General features: G+C 35.1%; 1 protein-coding gene across 4 annotated transcripts; it reads right to left on the bottom strand.

Annotated features, from left to right (window-relative positions):
- Positions 1 to 59: 59 nt before the first annotated feature.
- LOC136828017 (G2/mitotic-specific cyclin-B3-like) lies at positions 60 to 19528 on the bottom strand. 4 transcript variants are annotated; one of them, XM_067085647.1, is made up of 10 exons: positions 19380 to 19528; positions 12036 to 12289; positions 11350 to 11735; positions 9456 to 9609; positions 5940 to 6032; positions 5396 to 5533; positions 5126 to 5281; positions 3535 to 3709; positions 3210 to 3315; positions 60 to 1487 (listed from the first exon to the last, which is right to left on the bottom strand). In XM_067085647.1, the coding sequence occupies exons 2-10, from the start codon at positions 12276 to 12278 to the stop codon at positions 1436 to 1438; spliced, it is 1503 nt and encodes a 500-aa protein (XP_066941748.1). In that variant the 5' UTR covers positions 12279 to 12289; positions 19380 to 19528; the 3' UTR covers positions 60 to 1435. The 4 variants fall into 4 exon arrangements, with proteins under 4 accessions (XP_066941748.1, XP_066941749.1, XP_066941747.1 ...); XM_067085648.1 differs by having other exon boundaries at positions 11404 to 11735; positions 19380 to 19516; XM_067085646.1 differs by having other exon boundaries at positions 12036 to 12285; positions 19380 to 19516.
- Positions 19529 to 20471: the final 943 nt, after the last annotated feature.

Genomic DNA, 20471 nt, shown 5'->3' with positions numbered 1-20471 from the left:
TTATTGGACAATCTGATATGACAATTTATAATAGAATTGTAAGGAAAATGATACCTTAATGTTACTCAACAAAGTTTATGTGTAGCTTAAAACATTTTATAAATTACATCTAACTTAAGCTTCCTCATAAAAAAAGGAAATTTCGTACAACCAACTACATCAGTCAGCTATTGAAAATTTATGGAAATTTTATTTTTAAACTGAACTGCTTCACCACTAATGAACATCAGCCTTCATGCAGCATTACCATTTTTTTTTTTTTTTAACATTTTCAAAATGGTAACAATGTAAATAAATACTACCTCTAAGCTAGATTTTAGGTGTGGATGAAACATAGTAATGTAATACACTAAGGATACTTACTCTTTCAGTTTTCACAGGTTTCATGGGGTTATATAACAAGGTCAGATAGTAATACAGTACTTAGGCCAGAATACATCAAGGTGGTGTCATTTACAAATAGTTCTATATGTAAAGTAGCATTTGAAATTCAGCTGATATCTTTCCATTTCTATGGTGTAATATTTCTCAGAGTAAGGGCAGTAGTAATCCAATTTATTGCAGTGTTTTTATAACTAATTACTTTGTCAGAGGTGTGCTTTCATAACTGCTTTATCACAAAAAAGTCTTTTTGAAGTAAATCTATAAAATTTAGCAGAATATAAATGCATCTTTTACATTTGAATTAAATTTGTACAAAAACTATAAGGATAATATAAACAAACTAACCAAACTGTTAAGCTGCTTATAATTGATGAAAATACCACAAATTCTGCCTGTATTAAGATAACTATGTAAATGGTTTGGTTTGCAGTTAACATTATCCCTTTGAGTAGAGAAGTCATCTCCCAAGATAAAAAAAATAAAGCCAATGCATAAATACTGTCATGTTGTAGAGTGCATAAGTTTGGAAGAGTATTTACACCATTTAGTAAACTATGAAATACAAGACATTACCTTGTAGTAACGTTTTAGGCTTCTCTTAGTCATTCTATAATACTAAAAACATCACCATACTGTACATTGTATATAACTCATGAAAGGGTACTTAAGACAAAATACATAAAAGTTTTATCTCTATTTACAGAGTATCTACAACTTAACATTCAATGGCATCATGAACACTTACAAATTTCTGAAGTACCAAATATTGATACAAAAAAATCTTTAAAAATATCTCACACTACACTTATCTCTTACAATGCAGTCCGACATAAAACAGAAAGAGGACCAAGAGAAAATATTGTATCAATAATTTCTACAAGCACAACATTACAGTGAGAATGTCAACATTCAAACTAATGAATTTAAAATTTCACTTTGTCCTGCATCAGTACAAATACACTCACAAAAAATATCATTCACATCTAATAAACTAGATTTGTACATTTGATTTCTGTCACCAGCCCCTTCAGATTTCCCAGATACAAGCATATCAGATTTTTAGATTCTCTGGTATAGGAATTAGGGCAACCTCAAAGAATACTCTGTAAGAAAAATAAAAAACAAAAGTTAATTGTTTCAGAAAATATATCACATGAAAAGAAAGATAGAATAAGCATATTCTAGTATCTTAAAAATTAAAAACAAGAGCAAAGCACGTCAACCAGGAAACTAATTTCCCTAATAAGTTTTCATTAATTAGGTGATTGGTTAAGGTATTTGTTATTATTACAGTAATAATAATAATAATGGAAACAAATAGTTATGAGAAAACAAAAAACAGATGGTCCATAATAATAATAATGCTTAGGACCATACAGCAGTTAATGTATCAAGTCTTGGAAAATACTCTCCATAAGTACTGTAATTTTTTCAGCTTTCCCCCTGGGGGTTGCCCATTTACAACGTACTTTGTGTGGTACACTGTAAACAGTGCTAGAAAGTTCTTGCTTCCCCTTTTGGTACACAACTACATTTTCTTTTTTGCCATTTACTTTGTATGTTGTATTGGGTCTTTTCCCACTTAAGTTTCCAAAAACTTTTGACAACATCTAGTAGCTATATACTGTGTACAGTGCTCTATAACTCCTGAGCTACCCAAAGCACTTGATTACTATAGTATAAAATGAGTTTAAACAGACAGTCAATTTGTATTTCTGAGCTTATATGGGCCAGTCCGAAGGATTCATTCTTAGGGGGTGAGAATTGGAAAATTACAAAGCTAATTAACATGGAAAATAATTATTGCAGTTTTAGGGAGTCTAAATAGATAAAAAAACAAATAGGATGAAGAGCAAAAGATAGAGAGAACTGTACAGGAGGGGATGCTGTAAAGAACCTATATTGTAAGCAACAGCACAAAAGTAAAAGGCACACTGTCAGTGGTAGCATCACAACAAAAAACCATTTATGCATAGTACAGCAGAACCTTTTGCAACATGGAAGTCTCTTCATTCATCATTGTCCTAAATCCTCTCTCTATCAGTTTTTCCCCTTGTAGGGGTTACTGTATGATGAATTCTCTCCATTCTTCGTTGCTCTTTTTGTCTGTTCCCTTTTTTTGCACAATCTCCTAGGTGTTTCTACAGGTCATCATACTACTTTTATATAAACCAGCTGTACCTTATATCTCCTCATACATTGTCAGAGCATTACTACCCTAATACTATTCTTGCATTTTAATACATTTTTATCTTAATTTTTTCTTTTTTCTGTCTATATTTCCCTTTACCTCCTCATACTTCTTCCTAATGAATACCATATTCTTTGGAAGCTTGAATTTCAAGTCAATGGCCCCTTGGGCTTGTTCCATATGAATAGGATTCATCTTCTGACTAATAATAATGATAATTAAGATTTCAGCCTATTTTCCAGCCACTGGACACCACATATCTAGGCTACTGCCTCATTCGTAATATAAATTTCAAATCACACACTGGCCACAATTCTTAGCACTCTATTGTCACAGCTTTTCAAAACCTTCCACTTTCTTTGTCAGTGTTGCATACAGTGGTACAACCATTATTCAACTGAAAATAGTGGACCTGATATCCAAAATGCAGCATGCATATACAGTTATGATATAAAAAATGAGAATGACTTTATAATGGAAATGGTTCTTGGTCCCTAGTATTTAAGGTATCTATTTCTTAACTACACAAGGGATTATCTTTGTAATTATTCAACTTTCATATTCACATATTTTAAAAAGGAAATCATGACCTTTTTAGAAACCTAATGTAAAGACATTTCAAAAAAGCACTTACTTGTGAGAATACTTGTTCCTGATGGTTTTAAGGTGGTCTTTAGGTGGCTGCAAAATCATATTGTGGAGGTGGTGCACTAGGTGGTACAAGTCCTCCATAGTATACCCTAAAATAAAAAAATCAAAGCCTAAGTCACCCTTCTCATCCTTTAAAGTAATTAAAAGAATAATGTGCATATACAGTATCTTTTTCTGATATAAATCCTTAATATAAGATGCAACAGAGTTACCTCTGAGAATAACTGCAATACTTAACTGTTTCTGTGATTCCAGTATGTTGAAATTAAAAACTTCTCAACATAATTAAAATCAAAACTGTATAGTACCTGAATAATACTGAAGTGTTGGAGACCAAGTTGGATCACCTCTAATAATCCTTGTAAAGAAAAGAGCAGCTGCAGCTAAGGCTGAGTCAGAGGCATCTATCAAGTCGTAGTCCATTAGGCTCATTTCCAAAATGAAACGTGTTAGCGTTAAATCTTCCATGCTCACTTTAGCGCACTGGAACACAAGGGCATAGATAATCCTGTTTCTTTGTTGAATGTGTTATAAGATAAATAAGTATATACAGTAATTAAAGATACTGTTAAGAAAGCAAACAAAACTGAAAGAAAAGGAATTGAAAGTTGATATGCATTAAAAGAAAGCAATATATTTTAATATAATAATAATAATAATAATTAATGTATTTAATTCTTACAATAAACAAGGCCATTAGGATTATAAGAGGCTGCAGCTCACTCATTCAGTGCTAATGATCTGTTTTTTTTGGTTTATGCAACCTTACAAAGAGCCTCTAATATAAGCCGGGTACAAGGTACTACTTGCTTACCACATGAAAAATGTTTATTGCAGAGCAAATTTCATGCCATTTCCCTGCATATTACTAGTTTTAACTGTTATTATATTGAGGAGCATGGCAAAAAACAAATACAGTAAACCCCCCATATTCGCGAGGATACCCCCTCCCCCCCGCGAATGCTTAAAACCCCTCTAACAGCCCATAGCACTGCCTGTTTTGATAGTTGAAAAGAACTCTAAAAATGCTTATACCTGAGTACTTTGTAGTTTTATCACAAAAGGCAATTTATTCATGAAAATGATATGAAAATACAGTAATTAGTGAATATTTCTCAGTAGAAAAATACCGCTGAATGGGCAAATTTTCAAAATAATGTGTATATATTCCACAGAGAAATCCATAAATGGAAAGTCTGTGAATGGTGTATAAATGAATAAATATTATTCTAGACCTTATTCAGAATATGACCATTTGCCTTTACACAATGTAATATTTGAAGATCAGTCAGTTTATGAGTCAAATTTTATACTTTTATTCAATATACTAAGGAATAACAATAGTTTTACCTTTAACCAGCTGAAATTTTTATAATTCTCTCAAAATTAAGTAGTGACAACCCTACTACAGTGTATGCCATTATTTGTATTGCATTAATTAATGTTATTTCCATGATTTTATACACTATATCTTGCTCTATATATATGTACAAATTAAATCATAACTTGTATAGTAAAACATATTCACAAGATAACATTAGCTCAGAGAGAATATATCCTAATATATCAGGGAAAAAGTCTACCTTTTTTCATGGGTATATTCAGTGCAAAGAAAACCTTTCCTAAGTCCCACTACTTTCTGTATTGCAGAATCATTACACCAAAACTGTTTGAAGAGTCGTTTCTCATAAGGTGTGCCCATAAGATTTGTGAAGCAATAACAGAAAAAGAAACTAACCAGTAAAATAAGAAAAGAAAAAAGGATAAACAAGAACAAGATAGAAATCAATGCAAGTAGAGCCTAAAGGATGCTGCAAAGAACCTTAATGCTATTCCTTGTTATCTGGATATGTTTATTACAAGAAGTTAATATAGAAAAAACCCTCAAAATATACTAACCCTGGCATATCTTCGCAGAAATCTGTATGAAAGAGGGATGCCCAAATCAAACCCAACAACCTTCAGTACTTTGATCTCCATGGAAAGTAGTTCTTTTCTCTTGTAGGCATCATCACATATGTAAAGAAAGTCGTCGGCATACGGCGGAGTTCTTTCCTGTTAAGTGCATCAAAATGAATTACCATGCAATCATTTTCAGCATACTTTTGCTTGTTTCATAAAATATGAACAACTGTATCATATGATGTAACATGGCAATCTGTTACTTACATCAAATTTACAAGCAATAAACAAGGCAGTTGAGCCCAGTAGCTGAAGTTGATCACGCTTGATGATATATTTTGATAAGTACAGATCAACTATTTTCACAGCTAAATATAGGGTCTCATGGTTCAGCTCAAATGATTCCTGCAAGATTATACAGTACAGTTTAGCTCTCAAACAAGTGGACATTAAGACAAAAATATACATCAGCAATGAAAATTTTTCATACCTAAACGATTTTGTCATGAAGAGTCACTGACTTTTCCAACTAAGTCAAATAACAAAGGAATAACAGTGGCAATTCTAATGGAGTCTCCAAAGAAATTCTAAACAAGTGAAATTTCCCTAGTGTTCAAGTTTAATGTAATTTGGAAAGTCACTGTAGAATACAGCTTGTAAAATGTCACTACTTTATTTGCAAATTTACCAATTATCTAAAGATTAAAAGATCAAAAATATATAATGAAGATAACCAATCATGAATAATTGGTAACATACCAATTTGACTCTTAATTCAAATATAATCGCAGCAAAGATGCCCAACAATTACCTGAACTTCAACCATCCAGTCAACAAGTATAGATCTCATGCTTTTGGACACTTCAGGCTGAGTATCTATGTATTTGGATACTGGGAATTTACTCTGTAACAGACAAAAAAAATTTTTTAAGCAAGTGTTACATATAATAAACCTCCATCCAAAGTGCCTGGAATATCCAACAAATATTTTGTTCTGCTGGGATCTTAACATCTATATACTACTTCTCAGCCTATTAAATTCACTGGTTTCTCATTCCTGTTATTTACCATCTTAAACAAAACTAAGCCACTGCTCTCTTAAGGACTTTAATCCACTTTTCCTCATTCCTGTGACCATCTACAGGAGGCAAGTCTATTGCTCTTTGGGGCTGAAATCCATATTTTCCCCTTCCTGTTTCCATCTGCAGAAGGCAAGTTTATTGCTTTCTTTGCAGTGGAAATTCACTTTTATCTTACTCCTGCTTCCATCTACAGGAGGCAAGTCTATTACTCTTTGGAGTTGAAATCCACTCCCCATATTTGTTTCCATCATCAGGAATCTATTTTATAGCACTCTGGGGTTGAAATCCACACTTCCTCCTCATTTTCATTTACAGGGAGCAAGTCTGTCGCTCCTTGGGGATGAAATCTGCATTTCCCCTTCTTGTTTCCATCTACAAAAGGAAAGTCTACTGCTCTCTTTAGGGTTGAAATCCATTTTCCCCTTCATGTTTCCATCTACAGGGAGCAAGTCTTATTTCTGTTTGGGGTTGAAATACAAATTTCCCCCTTCTTGTTTGCATCTACAGGAAACAAGTCCTGTTGCTCTGTGGGAATAAAATCCCAATTTCCTCTTTCTTGTTTCTGTCTATAGGAGGCAAATCTATTGCTCTCTTCAGGGTTGAAATCCACTTCCCCTTTTCTCGTTTCCAGCTGCAAGAGGCAAATTTGTTGCTCTCTTTGGAAATGAAGTGAACTTTTCACATTCCTGATTCCATCTATACAAGGCAAGTCTATTGTTTCCATTTACAGGAGACAAGTCTACTGTCTCTATGGTTGAAATCCAGTTGCCCCCATTCTTGTTTCCATTTACAGGAGGCAAGTCTGTTGCTCTCTCTGGGGTTGCAACCCACTTGCTCCCCTTCTTACTTCCATTTACAGGGGACAAATCTACAGCTCTCTTTGGGAATGAAACCCTTGTTCATTCCCTTGTTTCAGTTTACAGGAAGCAAGTCTGTTGCTCTCTTTGGGGCTGAAAGCCACTTTTCTCCCTCCTAGTTTCCATCTACAGGAGTGATACTCTCTCTTTTGGTTGAAATCCAGTTGCCAATTTCTGTAATAACTGGCAACCTCAGCATATAACAGAATATGTAACAATTAAAAAGAACCCCTTTCATTTTTTTTTAAATCTAAAGAATGTAGTCTATTATATTTGGGAAAAATCTACACTTTTTCATAAGTATATTACTGCAGGGCCTACACTTTCTTTGACATCTTGGTAGCACTTTTAGTGGCACTAGGAGCTTTATGCTTTTGGGTCCTGATTTTATCCAAGATATTACAGCTTCATTGCACAATAAATATAAGAACTACAAAACTTACTTTAATAGCTACATATTTAAATTATTAAGTGAAAAACATTTAATTATGATTTTTAGTGTATTCTTACATTTCAAAACCTGTGAGCACTGTCTACTGCATTTCAGTTTGTTTACAATTTTCTCTATTGCAGATGGCAATGCCAGCAAGTGTTTAGTTTCTACTCATTATCTTTGATTTATGTGTACAAAGCTGTATTTTAATGGCAAAACAGACTAACATATGTACTAATTTTTTTTTTTAGTTGATACAATTGTAGTTAACATGAGTCATTTATGGATTTATGCTAATACTGTAGCCAAATCGGAAAAAATTTTCCATTTACTATTCACAAAAATTTAGGAAATAAACATTCACAAAAATTTAGGAAATAAACAAAGCCACAATATTTTAAGATCAACTGTACAATGATATATGGACATTTTACAACAGCATTTACCCAATCACTATGTAGTTTGGAAACAAAGCACTCAAAGAAATTTTGCCAGAATCTTCTTCTTTTCAGTATATCCAATTGCTGTAATAAATTCTTAAAAGGACTGCAATTTGTTAAATAAAACTTAAATTCTAGCACTGAACTAACCTTTTTGGCCAACTGTATGAGATTTCAAATTATAACTTGGCAGTCTGGTTAAAACCATCTCATAACAATCACAGTCTTTTAAAACTTATGAGCATCAATTGTTACAGTACCACACTAACAAGGTGCCAGACCCAAAGTTAGTAAATGCCAGTTCCACTACTGGGCAGCATGAATTTGACATTTTTAGCAGTTCTGTGCAAGCAACACTCACTGTTTTCCAGTTATAATATTTCAAATAACATTTTCTAAAAATCCTCATAATGTAGCCAGCCACAGAGCTTGCCAGCTCTATGGCATCATGGTTGGTTTGCCACTAAACTGACCACTGGCTATGACAAAAACTATTAGAATTGGAACTGGCAGAACCCTATTCATGTATGTAACTTCCCTAATCAGTGGGAGACCACAATAAACTGACATCATCCCAGAGCATACAGTCGACCCCCATTTATTCGCGGTTCAGCATTTGCAGATTTTTCTGTGGAACATATCTCAAATTATTTGCGGAAAATTCGCCTATTCACAAATTTTTTCTGTAGAGCGGTATTCACTAATTACTGTATTTTCAAGTTATTTTAGTTATTTATTTTAATGATAAAATAAAGACTAAATATACATTTTTTATGTATTTGAACAAAACACATTTTTATGTTTGAACTATTAAAATAGGCAGTTATAAGAGAGGGGGTCAAGTATTCAAGGATTTTAGCTATTCATGGTAGGCTGTGGTCCCTATACCCCCGTGAATACCGGGGGTCGACTGTACCTGTCATGCTTATCAATAACATATCAACCAAACTGTTATTTGTGCTCATTAGAGAAACTGTACAAAAAATTATGCTTTGTAGTCAAGAGATAGTGCTATAAATGCCTAAAGGATCAGTTGTTGAAAGTTTGTAAACTTAAGTAGTTAACTGGTGTTGGGAGGGTGAGTGGAGAAAAGCCCAACTCATCCGTTGTCACCGAGCACTTTCTTCAATGACTGATTATGCCATTTCCATGCAAACAAAACATTTGTTTTATCAAAATTGTTCAAATCCCTTCAAGTACAAGTTTTGCATGTTAAGGGTTATCTATTCAGCAAATGTTTCTTAGTACAAAACTTCCTGCACTTGTCACAAACTGAAAAAAGTTTTTACTGGACTTGAGTTACAGCCAAAATGACTTTCGAGTGCTCTTTTAAAAGCTCAGTCAAACCCTGCCTACTGATTCACAGTGCACCAGAACTTATACTTAAACTGCATACAATTAATGAGTTGACAAATGCTAAGGCTACAAGCTTCTCCACTTTCTAGAAGTTAGAAGTTAAACAACAGTAATCTGGGCGTCAATAAAATCCAGAAGACAAATTAAAATATAGCTCACCTCCCTCTCTCTGTAATATTTGAAAATATCTTGTGCATATGTTGCAACAGCATACAAGTCATTCTCCATTTCCCTGTCATAATCGTCAACGCCTTCTGGCAACTGTGGCTGCTGTCGCACCTGAAGCTCAACCTGCAGCTTTAAGGGAACAGGACTGGAAAAGAAGATATACTTAGTCACTCTAAAGTCTTTGAAGGACACCACCAAGTCACATTTGACTTGTCCTAAGGATCTGTTCTCATATGAAAACTGAAATCTGGAGCTAAGCAATGTTAAAGTAGAAGTTAGGTGAAAAGGAACCAAAAAATGAAAAGTAAAAGGGAGAAAGTAATGCAACTGGAAACTGAAGGGTAGCTGTAAAGTATCTTTAGTGCTATACCATCCCAGGAATGATGTAAGCAGTACCCCACTCAGGGAATAAATAAAATATAAATCATTAACTGAAAAATTTCATATTTTGGCCTGATTTTACATAATAAATAAAAGAACATTAATTTAATTATATTTTAACATGCAAAAATCTGTAACTGATGAAGAGCACAAACTGCCATCAACTTCATTCTTGATCCCCAAGGGTTTTGTCAGTAAAATTATGCATGCTAAGCAGTTAAAATCCAAATTAACAACTTAAGCCAAAGCACATCTTGGAATTGCCATTTTATCTACAAAAAACAATTTTTTTAATAATAATGGTAACAACCTTAGTAGCATTTGTCCAAGTAAATGAAGTGTAATTAAACAATTACAATTCATAAATAAAAACTTATCAATTAACTCAAAATACTTAAGTGAACTACATGAGGCATGGATTTTCACTTTATCCTTTTTAATTCTAACCACAACTTGTTAAATAACAAATGGCAAGTACCATCTTTCTCACTTACTATATGTGGCAATAACTAATCAGTCAGGCACTGGGGTACAAGAGCAGAAGCCATTAAAGCACACGTAAATACTGAAGACACAAAAGCAATTCTACTGCATTTGAAACTAAACAGCTCCACCTCAGGATAAATTCCACAAAATTCTCAACTAGAAATGCAAAGATATCCTACAGAGGGTATCCATGAAAAAATTAATATACCTGTGCAAGCAAAGTACTTCATGCATATCTCATGTGGCAAGGATAAGGTAAAACTGAAATGGAGAAGTCTCAAGTAATTCTTAAAATAAGGGAAGCTGCAAGCAAAGAAAAGCTAAATGAAAGCATGAACTAAAGGCTGTTAAGAGAAATATCAACTTTTTAGTGAAGTTTCTAGATGTAATTGCAATTCAAACATAACTCTGATTATACTGCAAATGCACAATGCTTTTCCTAGCATGAAGAGGGATGTGAAAAGTAGCACATCCAAAATGGCAAATTCATTCACTAACCATTGTTATTGCTTATATAAGATCAAAACGGTATTACTTTCAGCAATATTTGTCAAGTTAATTACTCTGACACACAAACAGCATAAGGAAAAAGCTGTATGGCGAGTAATATTAAGTACTGTACTACATTCAAGAAAAATCTAAGCACAAGATTTGTTAGCATAATGATCAAAACAAACTCTATTTGGAAGACTAAAAAATGACTGTTTGCAATAATCCAAAATTCAACTGCAGCAGTAAGCAAATACTGTGTTATCACAGTATCATGCAGGGCACAATATAAAAAAAGAAAAATCCCAAGAAAGCTCTTCCAAAAATCTTACAAAATGTCATTCGAATGAATACCTGACAAACTCAAATCTCAAAACTATATGGCATATATATCTACATTTTATTAATATATAAATAACAAACTTATTCCACCCCAAAATTCATCATGAATGAAATTTTCTACATTTCTGTATGTGAAAACAAAGTTGATAAATCCTTTTACTAAAGCAGCAAGCAACATTAAACTTACGGACTACCACATTCCAATGCTCTGTGCCGTTTTGGTGCTCTTTTAGTGCTGTACCTTCCTTCAGAAGCAGTTATGTAAGCAGCAGAATCATCAAGATCTGTTTTGTTGGCATCGGCATCTGTCTTTGTTGACTCCTGCGATGACAGCACGGGCTCCTGAGAGCTGAGGAGGCTTTCACAAAACGAAATGTCTTTGACTTCCTCACTTTTGGAAGTTTCGGCCTTTTCTTCTTTGGTTGGTGCTTTTGGCTTTGCCTTTCCAATGGAGGAGGGAGCTTTGGGCACAGGTTTAGAAGTCTTTGCCTTTAGAACATTGTTGGTGACATTCCTCAAGACTCTCTCTTTTTGAGCAAGAGGCTTCTTGACTTCTTTGTTCTTATCAAAAGCCTGTAGATATAAGAATGATGTACTGAAAGTAACTTACATATCTTCAGCCTCAGAAATGATTGTATTTAGATTATTATCCTATCTCACCTTTCTTGTTATTCCTCACTCTAAGAGAAGGAGACCCTTATTGATATCCTAACTTTGGACCCACTGAGTAGGAGACCTGTATTGTATACCCTGACCCCACCGATGACTATCACCCAAGAAATATCTCATTATCATTGTAACAAAATAATTTCTATCTCTGACATATGTATAAATGCAAAGAAGGAGAATCTACAAAATAACTTAATAACTTACATTTGTGAGGTCACCAAAAGCAGATCTTTTCTTTGTAACCTTATTTTCATCATTAGAAGTCTCGGCCTTCCTTTTCAGCCCTAAAACTTTGTTGGTTGTGTCTCGGAGGAGATTTGCAGTACTGGGTTTTCTGGACAATGGGGGACGGTTGAGGTTCTCATTTGGAACTTTCTTGAAGCCAAGAACATTTTTGGTATTCTGTGACTTGGCCATCAGGCCTCTGGTGCTTGCCCGAGATGACATCTCAATGCTGTCTAGAATAAAAAAAGAAAATTCAGTGATTACTGTTTGAAGAGTGTTTGGTAATTTCTCAATGCTGTGAGTTTTTGCTGTAAAAGCAAATGAGATAATTGAAGTCATCATGAAAGTTGGCATTTTTTAAATAACGTACATCTAATTTCCTAGTGAGTGAAAAACTTAGTTTGCTTAATGAAACAATCTAAAAGTGTAAAAACAGACAGCAAATATAAAAAATTGCATTTATTTTCTAACACTCTGTACATTAAATTAAAAAAAGTAAAATATAAATGGATACCCAACCATTAACTCTGGATGACTGCATAATCTACAAATATATGGGTCGTGTTAAATAAAGCTTTCAGCATTAAACTTCGGTACATGAAGCTTCTAGCAATGTCAAGTTTTAGGTCAAAATAAAGCAAATAAGGGCAGTCCCAGTTATCAGCGATCTGGTTTTATGGGGCTTGTCTAGTGACAAAAATCGGCAATTTTTGGAGATTCCCAGTTATCGGGGCTGATAAGTGCCGAAAATCACCAATTTTCGGTTATCGCCGATTTTTGCTTACCATCACGCTGTCAGAACGGAACTCCCGCCGATAACCAAGGACTGCCTGCTGTACAGTACAATACAGGAATTGCCTTTTTCTTTTTCAAAGGGAAATAAGGTTATTTTGTCTTTAACTGACTACTGTATATGTGTAGCACCTTTGCAAGCTCATGCATTCACTATGACTTGTCCACAGGAGGTTTCGTTAAGTCTCAAAGGGTTAACCTACCTTGCCAATCAGTTCAACACACCAGTAGAGCAAATGAATAGTTGCATATATAATTATGAGTGATGATACAGTTAGATGTGCTTTCAATATTAGGTTAGGCTGTGTTTTCTTGTATCAGTCATAGTATTCCTTTCTTGAAAAGGTCTCTTTTGAATCTATCTTATTTCTTCCAAAAGCATTTGTGCAATGACCATTATTATTATAACACTGTGTAAGTCAAGTAAACTTGTCTGAAACCTTATGTAATTAGACAAATCTTACACAAGACTTGGTAAAATGCCCAAACACTTTACAGACCAGGGTTCCAAGAAAACTATACACTAATGGAAAAACAAAATGGACCCCACCTGACATCAAAATAGGCCCTCCAAAAAAATTCTCTTGGTCGTAAACTTACAGAATAGGAGTTGTTGTTTATAGTCACCCCACTCAAGCAAATTTGCATTTCTGCATACCCTTCCCTATTAAGCCCAACAATTACCGGTATTTTATTTATTTCTGTATACTTTTTGGTACAAAAAACCAGTATTTCTGCTATACTACTCCAGTTTCCCTGGATAATTATTGTAAATACTTGGCCAATATTATTTATATATGATTGTTTTAACTTGGAATGCTTGGTATAAATTTGCAAAATTCAGTAATGAATTATTAATATGTGCTTGTTTTAACATAGAATGTTTGGTATATATTTGCAAAATTCAGTAATGAATTAAAATTTAATGTAACGATTAAAAAGTTTGTTTTCATTTCTGAGGACTGTTACTCGCTACATTGACTCCAACATTTTCGAGAATGCTAACCCACCTTTCCCATGTGTACTTTGCACAGACAAAATTAAATGTCATAATGTCTTTTGTCTTATTTTCTTATTTTCACTTAATTTTATGTAAAATGTGCTAATTCTGAAAAACTTTTTTTTTTGATTCTTGAAAGTTAATATTTTTATTAATGGCACTTTTAATATACTAAAAACTGAACTTTTGGCACGACTTACCTACTGTTAAAGTTACCTTATATCTCCGCGCCGACAGGCAAGTCGGCATTCAAACAAAATATCGAATGGCTGTGTGGATGACCGTCTAGTACGCCAGTTCTCAACCAGGTGTGTTCGAGTGTTTTAGCTCTTCTCAGAATTTATTTTCCCTAGCATGTCTCCACTGGAATCAAGGCTAAGAACGTCAGGTTCTGTTTACTGTGTTAGCAGGATGTTGATTTTCAGGAGATACACACTGTTTACGCTGGCTGCAGTGGTATAACGTGTGATCTTTAGAACAGATGTGAGGAAGTAGGGATTTTATATGGACATTATGCTTAAGTTCATTAGTATGGGAAAAAAGGGAAGCAGATGGATTGCGAAAGCAATTAGTTAGGTCTGGTTATCAACCTGTCATTTCTTCCCCTTTTCCAGGTCCTTCATCTGTAATTATCCATACCGAGTCTAGTCTTTTCCATTGGTAATGCTTTAGTTAGTAATGAGGCTTCCTCTTTCGCTCCACCTTCCACTACCCCTTCGGTTGAGAATAGCATATTGAATTTCTCCCCCTTCAGTTCAGGAAAAGCATACTGAGAATTTAGAACAGGAAGTAAACCTTTTGGTCAGTACAAGTGTGCGATCATTTTCATGTTCCCTTATAAGAGGTAAGGTGTTGGTGCCCTCGCCTGTCTGTAGCCTGAGCCTAGGAATGCGACAGTTAGAAGAGCCCAGTGCCAGGGAACCGGGCCGGTTCTTGGGGCGATGTGGTTCTGTGCTCTCTCTCACTTGCCTCTCCGTTTTCACACTCATAGTCTCGTATAATGTGTTACCCGAAAGATCGTTTCGGTAAACGTTAATCTTTGCTACGTATGTGACTTCTGCCACCATCGGCACCTAGTATGAGGTTGTTAGCATCGATAGGACTAATTATATAGGTATGCAGTAGACAGTTTTATTAAAAATAATGTCTATAGTCAGCTTTACTTATTCTGATGTTATGTCGACTCAGTCGATTGTTTAACCAATCTCTTCATCTTTTGCTCATTCTAAATCCTTGTCTGCTAGCCTATTCCTCTTTCTCTGTCGAAATGCACACGTTCGTTCTTTACATGCTTTTTTCTTAGGCTGTTGGCTAATCTCTTACTGCCTTGATTAATGTTTTTCTTTCCAAACCTACCATGGTTACAGTATTTTCTGTTGTTTCCAAGCTAGATGTTATTCTAGCTACATAGCTTTCTAAGGATGTGTCATATGGGAATGCTCTCAAGTATGTTGACTTGCTTTTGGACGAGGCAGGAGTCGTCGTAATGCCTCTTCCCCCTGCCTCCCAACATTCTGCATTTTCTTTTGGTGCCTAGTTTTCTTTCACTCAGCTGACTCGTGTGGACTCAGCTGAGTTGCTTCAGACTGCGTTTCCCTGTCTCCCTTTCACTGAATCGTGGATGTGATGCAGGTACTCAGCTGCTCCTGTAGAGCACTAGTAGCCTCAGAGCAAATGATTTTTAACCTTTCTAGCTCTCCCGGTAGATGTCTCTCTTATTCTTCTGTTAAGGGAAATCGACTCAAACTACAGAATTCCAGGCACTTCCACCAACTTCTGCATCTCACACTTAACCGCTTGGAGATGCTCGACTGTTTCCTCCCAATAAGGCGATTTTCATAGGTATCATGGGTTCTATCCAATCAAGTGGGAAAACAACCCGTGGCCTCTTGTCAGAAGCAGTGGTTTCTGTATTGCTCAGGGTGCCATTCTAGAGGAATTCTCAGCACTAGGAACCTTGTACATCAAATTTTCTCTGCTTTCTTAGATATACTAAGACTTTTTCGCTGTCTACTTTCAATTTTTCGTTCCATACTTTCCTTAGTACAGGCAGTTCCCGGGTTACGATGGATCCGGCTTACGACGTTCCGAGGTTACAACGCTTTTCAAATATATTCATCAGAAATTATTTTCCGGTTTACAACACATGTTCCGGGGGTTACTACGCTTATGACGCCGATCTGACGGAAGAAATATGGCTACAAAACGGCAGAATAATAAAAATTTGGAGTTTTTTTTTATGAAAAACTCAATAAAAATGCAGTTTACATCATTTTCAATACACCCAAAGCATTAAAATTAAGGTTTTCTTAAGATTTTTGACGATTTTCAACGATTTTTCAGATTACGACGCAGCGTAGGAACGGAACCCCCGTCATAAACTGGGGACTGCCTGTATTGCATCATATGCTATTAGATCTGGCTGATGATCAGCACCTTAAGGTGTTGAAATCAGTTGAGACTGAATCCCCTTCAACTCGGTATCAGTCTCTCTCTGAAATTTAGACACAAGTCTAAATTTTATCTGCAGATTCTTTTGAGCCTCTGGGATGAGTTCCATTGAATTATTTACTATGAAACCTTTTATTTAGCATTACTGGCAGTTAAAAGAGGTAAATTTAAGGCTGTTGTAAACGGAATGCTATTTTATCTTTTTGCCTTAGAGCTGAGATTAATGTTAAGGCGAATTTTTCGTTGAATTGTAAGAATTCCAATTTAACCTCTTTGGTGGGGAATAAGAGGAAACACTTCTCTGTCCTGTTAGGGCAATTAAAACTTACTTGAATAGGTTAAGCCTGGAAGAGGCAGTTATGCTTTTGTTTTGTGAATTTAGAAACCTAGAACACCTTTGTCAAAGGTTAGGCCTGGAGGAGGCAAAGTTAACCCTTTGTTTTGTGGTTTTAGAAAACTAGATGACTTTGTCAAAGCTTAAGCCTGGAAGGGGCAAAGTGAAAAACCTAGCTGTCTTTGTCAATGGTTAAGCATGGAAGAGGCAAAGTTTACTTTTTGTTTTGTGGTTTTAGAAAACCTAGAATGTTTTTGTCAAAGGTTAAGCCTGGAAGAGGCAAAGTTAACCTTTTGCTTTGTGGTTTTAAAAACCTAGTCTTTTTCAAAGAACACAAGGTTCCCTGTCCCCACCCAGCCTCCCCATAACTCAGTGGCCTGTCAAGGAGAATTCTGACAAGAACTAAAACATTCGAAACACACCTGGTGGAGAACAGGTGTACTAGACAGTCATCTGGGCAGCCATTTGATCTTTTGTTTGAATGCCAATTCACCTATCGGCGCGGATATAAACTAACTTTAACAGTAGGTAAGTATCCAAATAATAAATTTTATGAAAAAATTTATTTAATTTTGCTACTTTCACACCAACATTAATTGCTGTATTTTTTATGGTTCTGTTGTAAACAATTACAAAGATGTGTGAAAAGTTAATACTTTGCTGATACACAATAATTATGCCAGTGAACAGTAACTTAAGAGACAACTTACTAAGTTTTCTATTCTCAAACCTCTGCTAAGAAACTGACTACACAGAGTTCTAAATACAACTTGACAAGTTTTCTATTTTCAAACCTCTGTTAAGGATATGAACCTACATGCTAGTTTATGAAGGTAATTTTCTTAATGTTTTACACATTTTTACTTATGAATAACTGGGGATATCAATAATAACTAATTTCATTTTCAATCAGTCATACATAATTTAGGACTTGGTACACAATTTTTGTGCAGTAACTAGTGCTATTGATTTGATGTTCACACTACTTAAGAAACTATTTGAATTGCTTATCAGTGTATCTGAGCTTATATCATGGTTTAAGCTGGAGACATTTTCCAAAAGACTATCTTCTATTCGGCCATAGCATACCCCTTTAATGGATATTTAGTAAAATTTCTGGATTAAGTTAGCTAAATAGCCTATGGAGCATTGCTCTTATGAAACTGTATATTGATTGTTTCTCTATGTATTGTTTTAGGTATATATGAGACCAATAACATACTATTACGACAGTTTTGTTTTTAAATATATATATATGGTCTATACCAAAAAGTTGTAGGCTAGTTATTTTAATCAAGCCAATAAGATGCAGACTTATAATCAGGCCAATAAGATGCAGACTGCATTCAGCTAGACTAACCCAAGCCCAAAGATACCATGAATGAAAAAGCAACTGGGGCTTATTTGGTGTTGAAGGAAAATTAATATACAAGGAAGGGTGGAGCCTAACCACACTGGAAGTTGTGGGTCATCAAAAACTACCACTATTCATCCAAAATGTTGAGAATGCCTGTGAGGTTTAGGCTGTAAAGTATTAATACTGCAGCAATAGCCTATAATCACTACACAAACTAAGATAAACAAATTAACTGTACACCATCAATTTTACAATGGTTTGAAAATTCAGTCATTCTAAGTATTACCTCTGCGCCTGTTTTTACCTTGGAAACTGGTTTTTTCTACACTTTTAGGGCTTCTGATACTGGCGATTGCATTTTATTTGTTGTCGGCCAAATGGAATGTCCCTTCACCAAGATTAGTACTGGCCATGGGGGGGTGGGGGAGGGTTACTTATACATTAACAAAGTTGGCTGCACTTGCCGGACAGGATATAAACCATTCCAAACAGACATAACGGGGTTCTGTCTTGTGAAGATCGCGTATGGAAACCCCTTGTTGGATGGACTTCAGGGGTTAATTACATTCGTGCAACAAAAATTGAATGTAAATCCATAATTAGCAACCAAAAAACTATAGAAAAAGTCAAGTTAGAAGGAAATTGCCGCTGCGGAGCTACTACTTAGATCTACCGAAAATTCAAATAACCTATGCTTACCTAGTTTTATATTACCAACTGGCAAAACAACTAATTGTGAAAGTATTCCTAATTATCTTTACAGTAAGCTATCATGGGTAGCCTTTATATGCTTTTCTGCATCTCAATTAGGCCTATAGCCTAATCAGGTTTTAACCATGATCGACGATAATTGGTATCATTCTAACGATGTTTATGGGTAATATTGGTTAACACATTTTACAAATTATAGATTGGTCTCGGCTTAAAACAAAATGCAAAGCCTATTGCCAAGTAGGGACATATTACAGCCTATGCTTATTTTTGTTAGAACAAAAATAGCCTAAAGGTGTAAATCACTATTAACTGGGCCAGGAGAAAGACTCAAGGCCTATAAAATTAAGACAAAGTTTCGTATATTTATAAGTTGGGTCTTAGGCCACAAGCGCCTACACCCTATAATACAAAAAGAACATTTTTAGTGACTGAAAAGAAGCTTCTCAAGAAACTATAGCTACAAAAATCATAAAATACAAATCACAGAACGACTTGTAAGGTAAGAATTACCACAACGAATTTATAAATTAAAAATTTAAATAAGAAATGCTTCCTACCTTACCGAGTCTGGACTGTAAACAAACCTAGAGAAATGATCATCTAAAGATTTTCGCTTACACTCGCTTCCGAGAAACACCTTACTCCAATTTTAAACCAAAAAATGAAAGAATATACCTTGTTTAACAGGATTCTAGCAACCAATATCGTCGAAGTTGTGTAAAATATTAAAAATTTGTCACAAAATCATGGATGTTTGCTATCACCACTTTGAATCCTCGCCAGCCCGAGTCTCGATTACGATTGGTTGTAACTCTCTTGGTGTCGACCAATCAGAGAAGGGATTCTCCTAAATAAACAAACGCGGTGGTTCTTTTTTCATTTTCCGTTACAGTGTCTTAACATAGATTACATAGGGCAAAAAAGTAACAATATATAGAAAATGTTACCATTTTGTAATATTTATTTTGTAACTATACTAATGAGTAGCATCTGTCGACCCGAACGGTAAATCCTGCCATCCAGAGAACAAGAATCGTTAAATGCTATTATGGTGCGGGTTCTCACAACGACGCAGGACAACGCGTTCTCGTGAAGTACTCTCAAGTGATACCCTAATTAAACCTACCATTGTGTCTGAAAGCGATGCCTAAATAAAACCTACTATTGTGTCTGTAGAATAAGAGTATTTGTATTTCAGAAATAATATCAGATGATAATTTGTAATTTCCTAAGCTCTCGCGAATGATGGACACATTACATCATTTGGTGATGTAACTTTCAATTTGGGTATGATCTACCCAATTTATGAAGCATAATCAATAATCTGTAGCATCACAATTTATCCGAGGCAGAATATTTGGGACTCTTTTTCGTTGACTGATATCTAATTCTTACTTCATCAATGCCAAAAATGACCATTTATGTTTTCTTTAGCATAGCAGTGCGATGCGAAGGACCTCTGTGAAATCCCCCATCATTTCTTTCCTGTGCCTTCACTTCCACAAATCCATCTCCATCCTCTAGTCTCATAGTTCTCATCCAGGTAAGTCTGGGCCTGGCAACTCTTTTGGTACCCAGAGGAGGGACAACCCTTTTCAATCTCCCTTCCATTATTATCTCATCGACACATGGAATATCTTACAGCATCTCTCCTGCCGCCTGTCTCCTGACATTTTCTTCTAAAAGCTTTATGTTCAAATCGCCAAATTCCTTTGGATGGGTTCATTATCATACCATGACTTGTGTCGGTACAATACACTGTATTAG

This window comes from Macrobrachium rosenbergii, chromosome 42 (genome assembly GCF_040412425.1).
Source record: "Macrobrachium rosenbergii isolate ZJJX-2024 chromosome 42, ASM4041242v1, whole genome shotgun sequence".
NCBI classification, from domain to species: domain Eukaryota; kingdom Metazoa; phylum Arthropoda; class Malacostraca; order Decapoda; family Palaemonidae; genus Macrobrachium; species Macrobrachium rosenbergii.
Note: the sequence above shows the minus strand (reverse complement) of the source record. Positions and strands in the feature narration are given on the sequence as shown.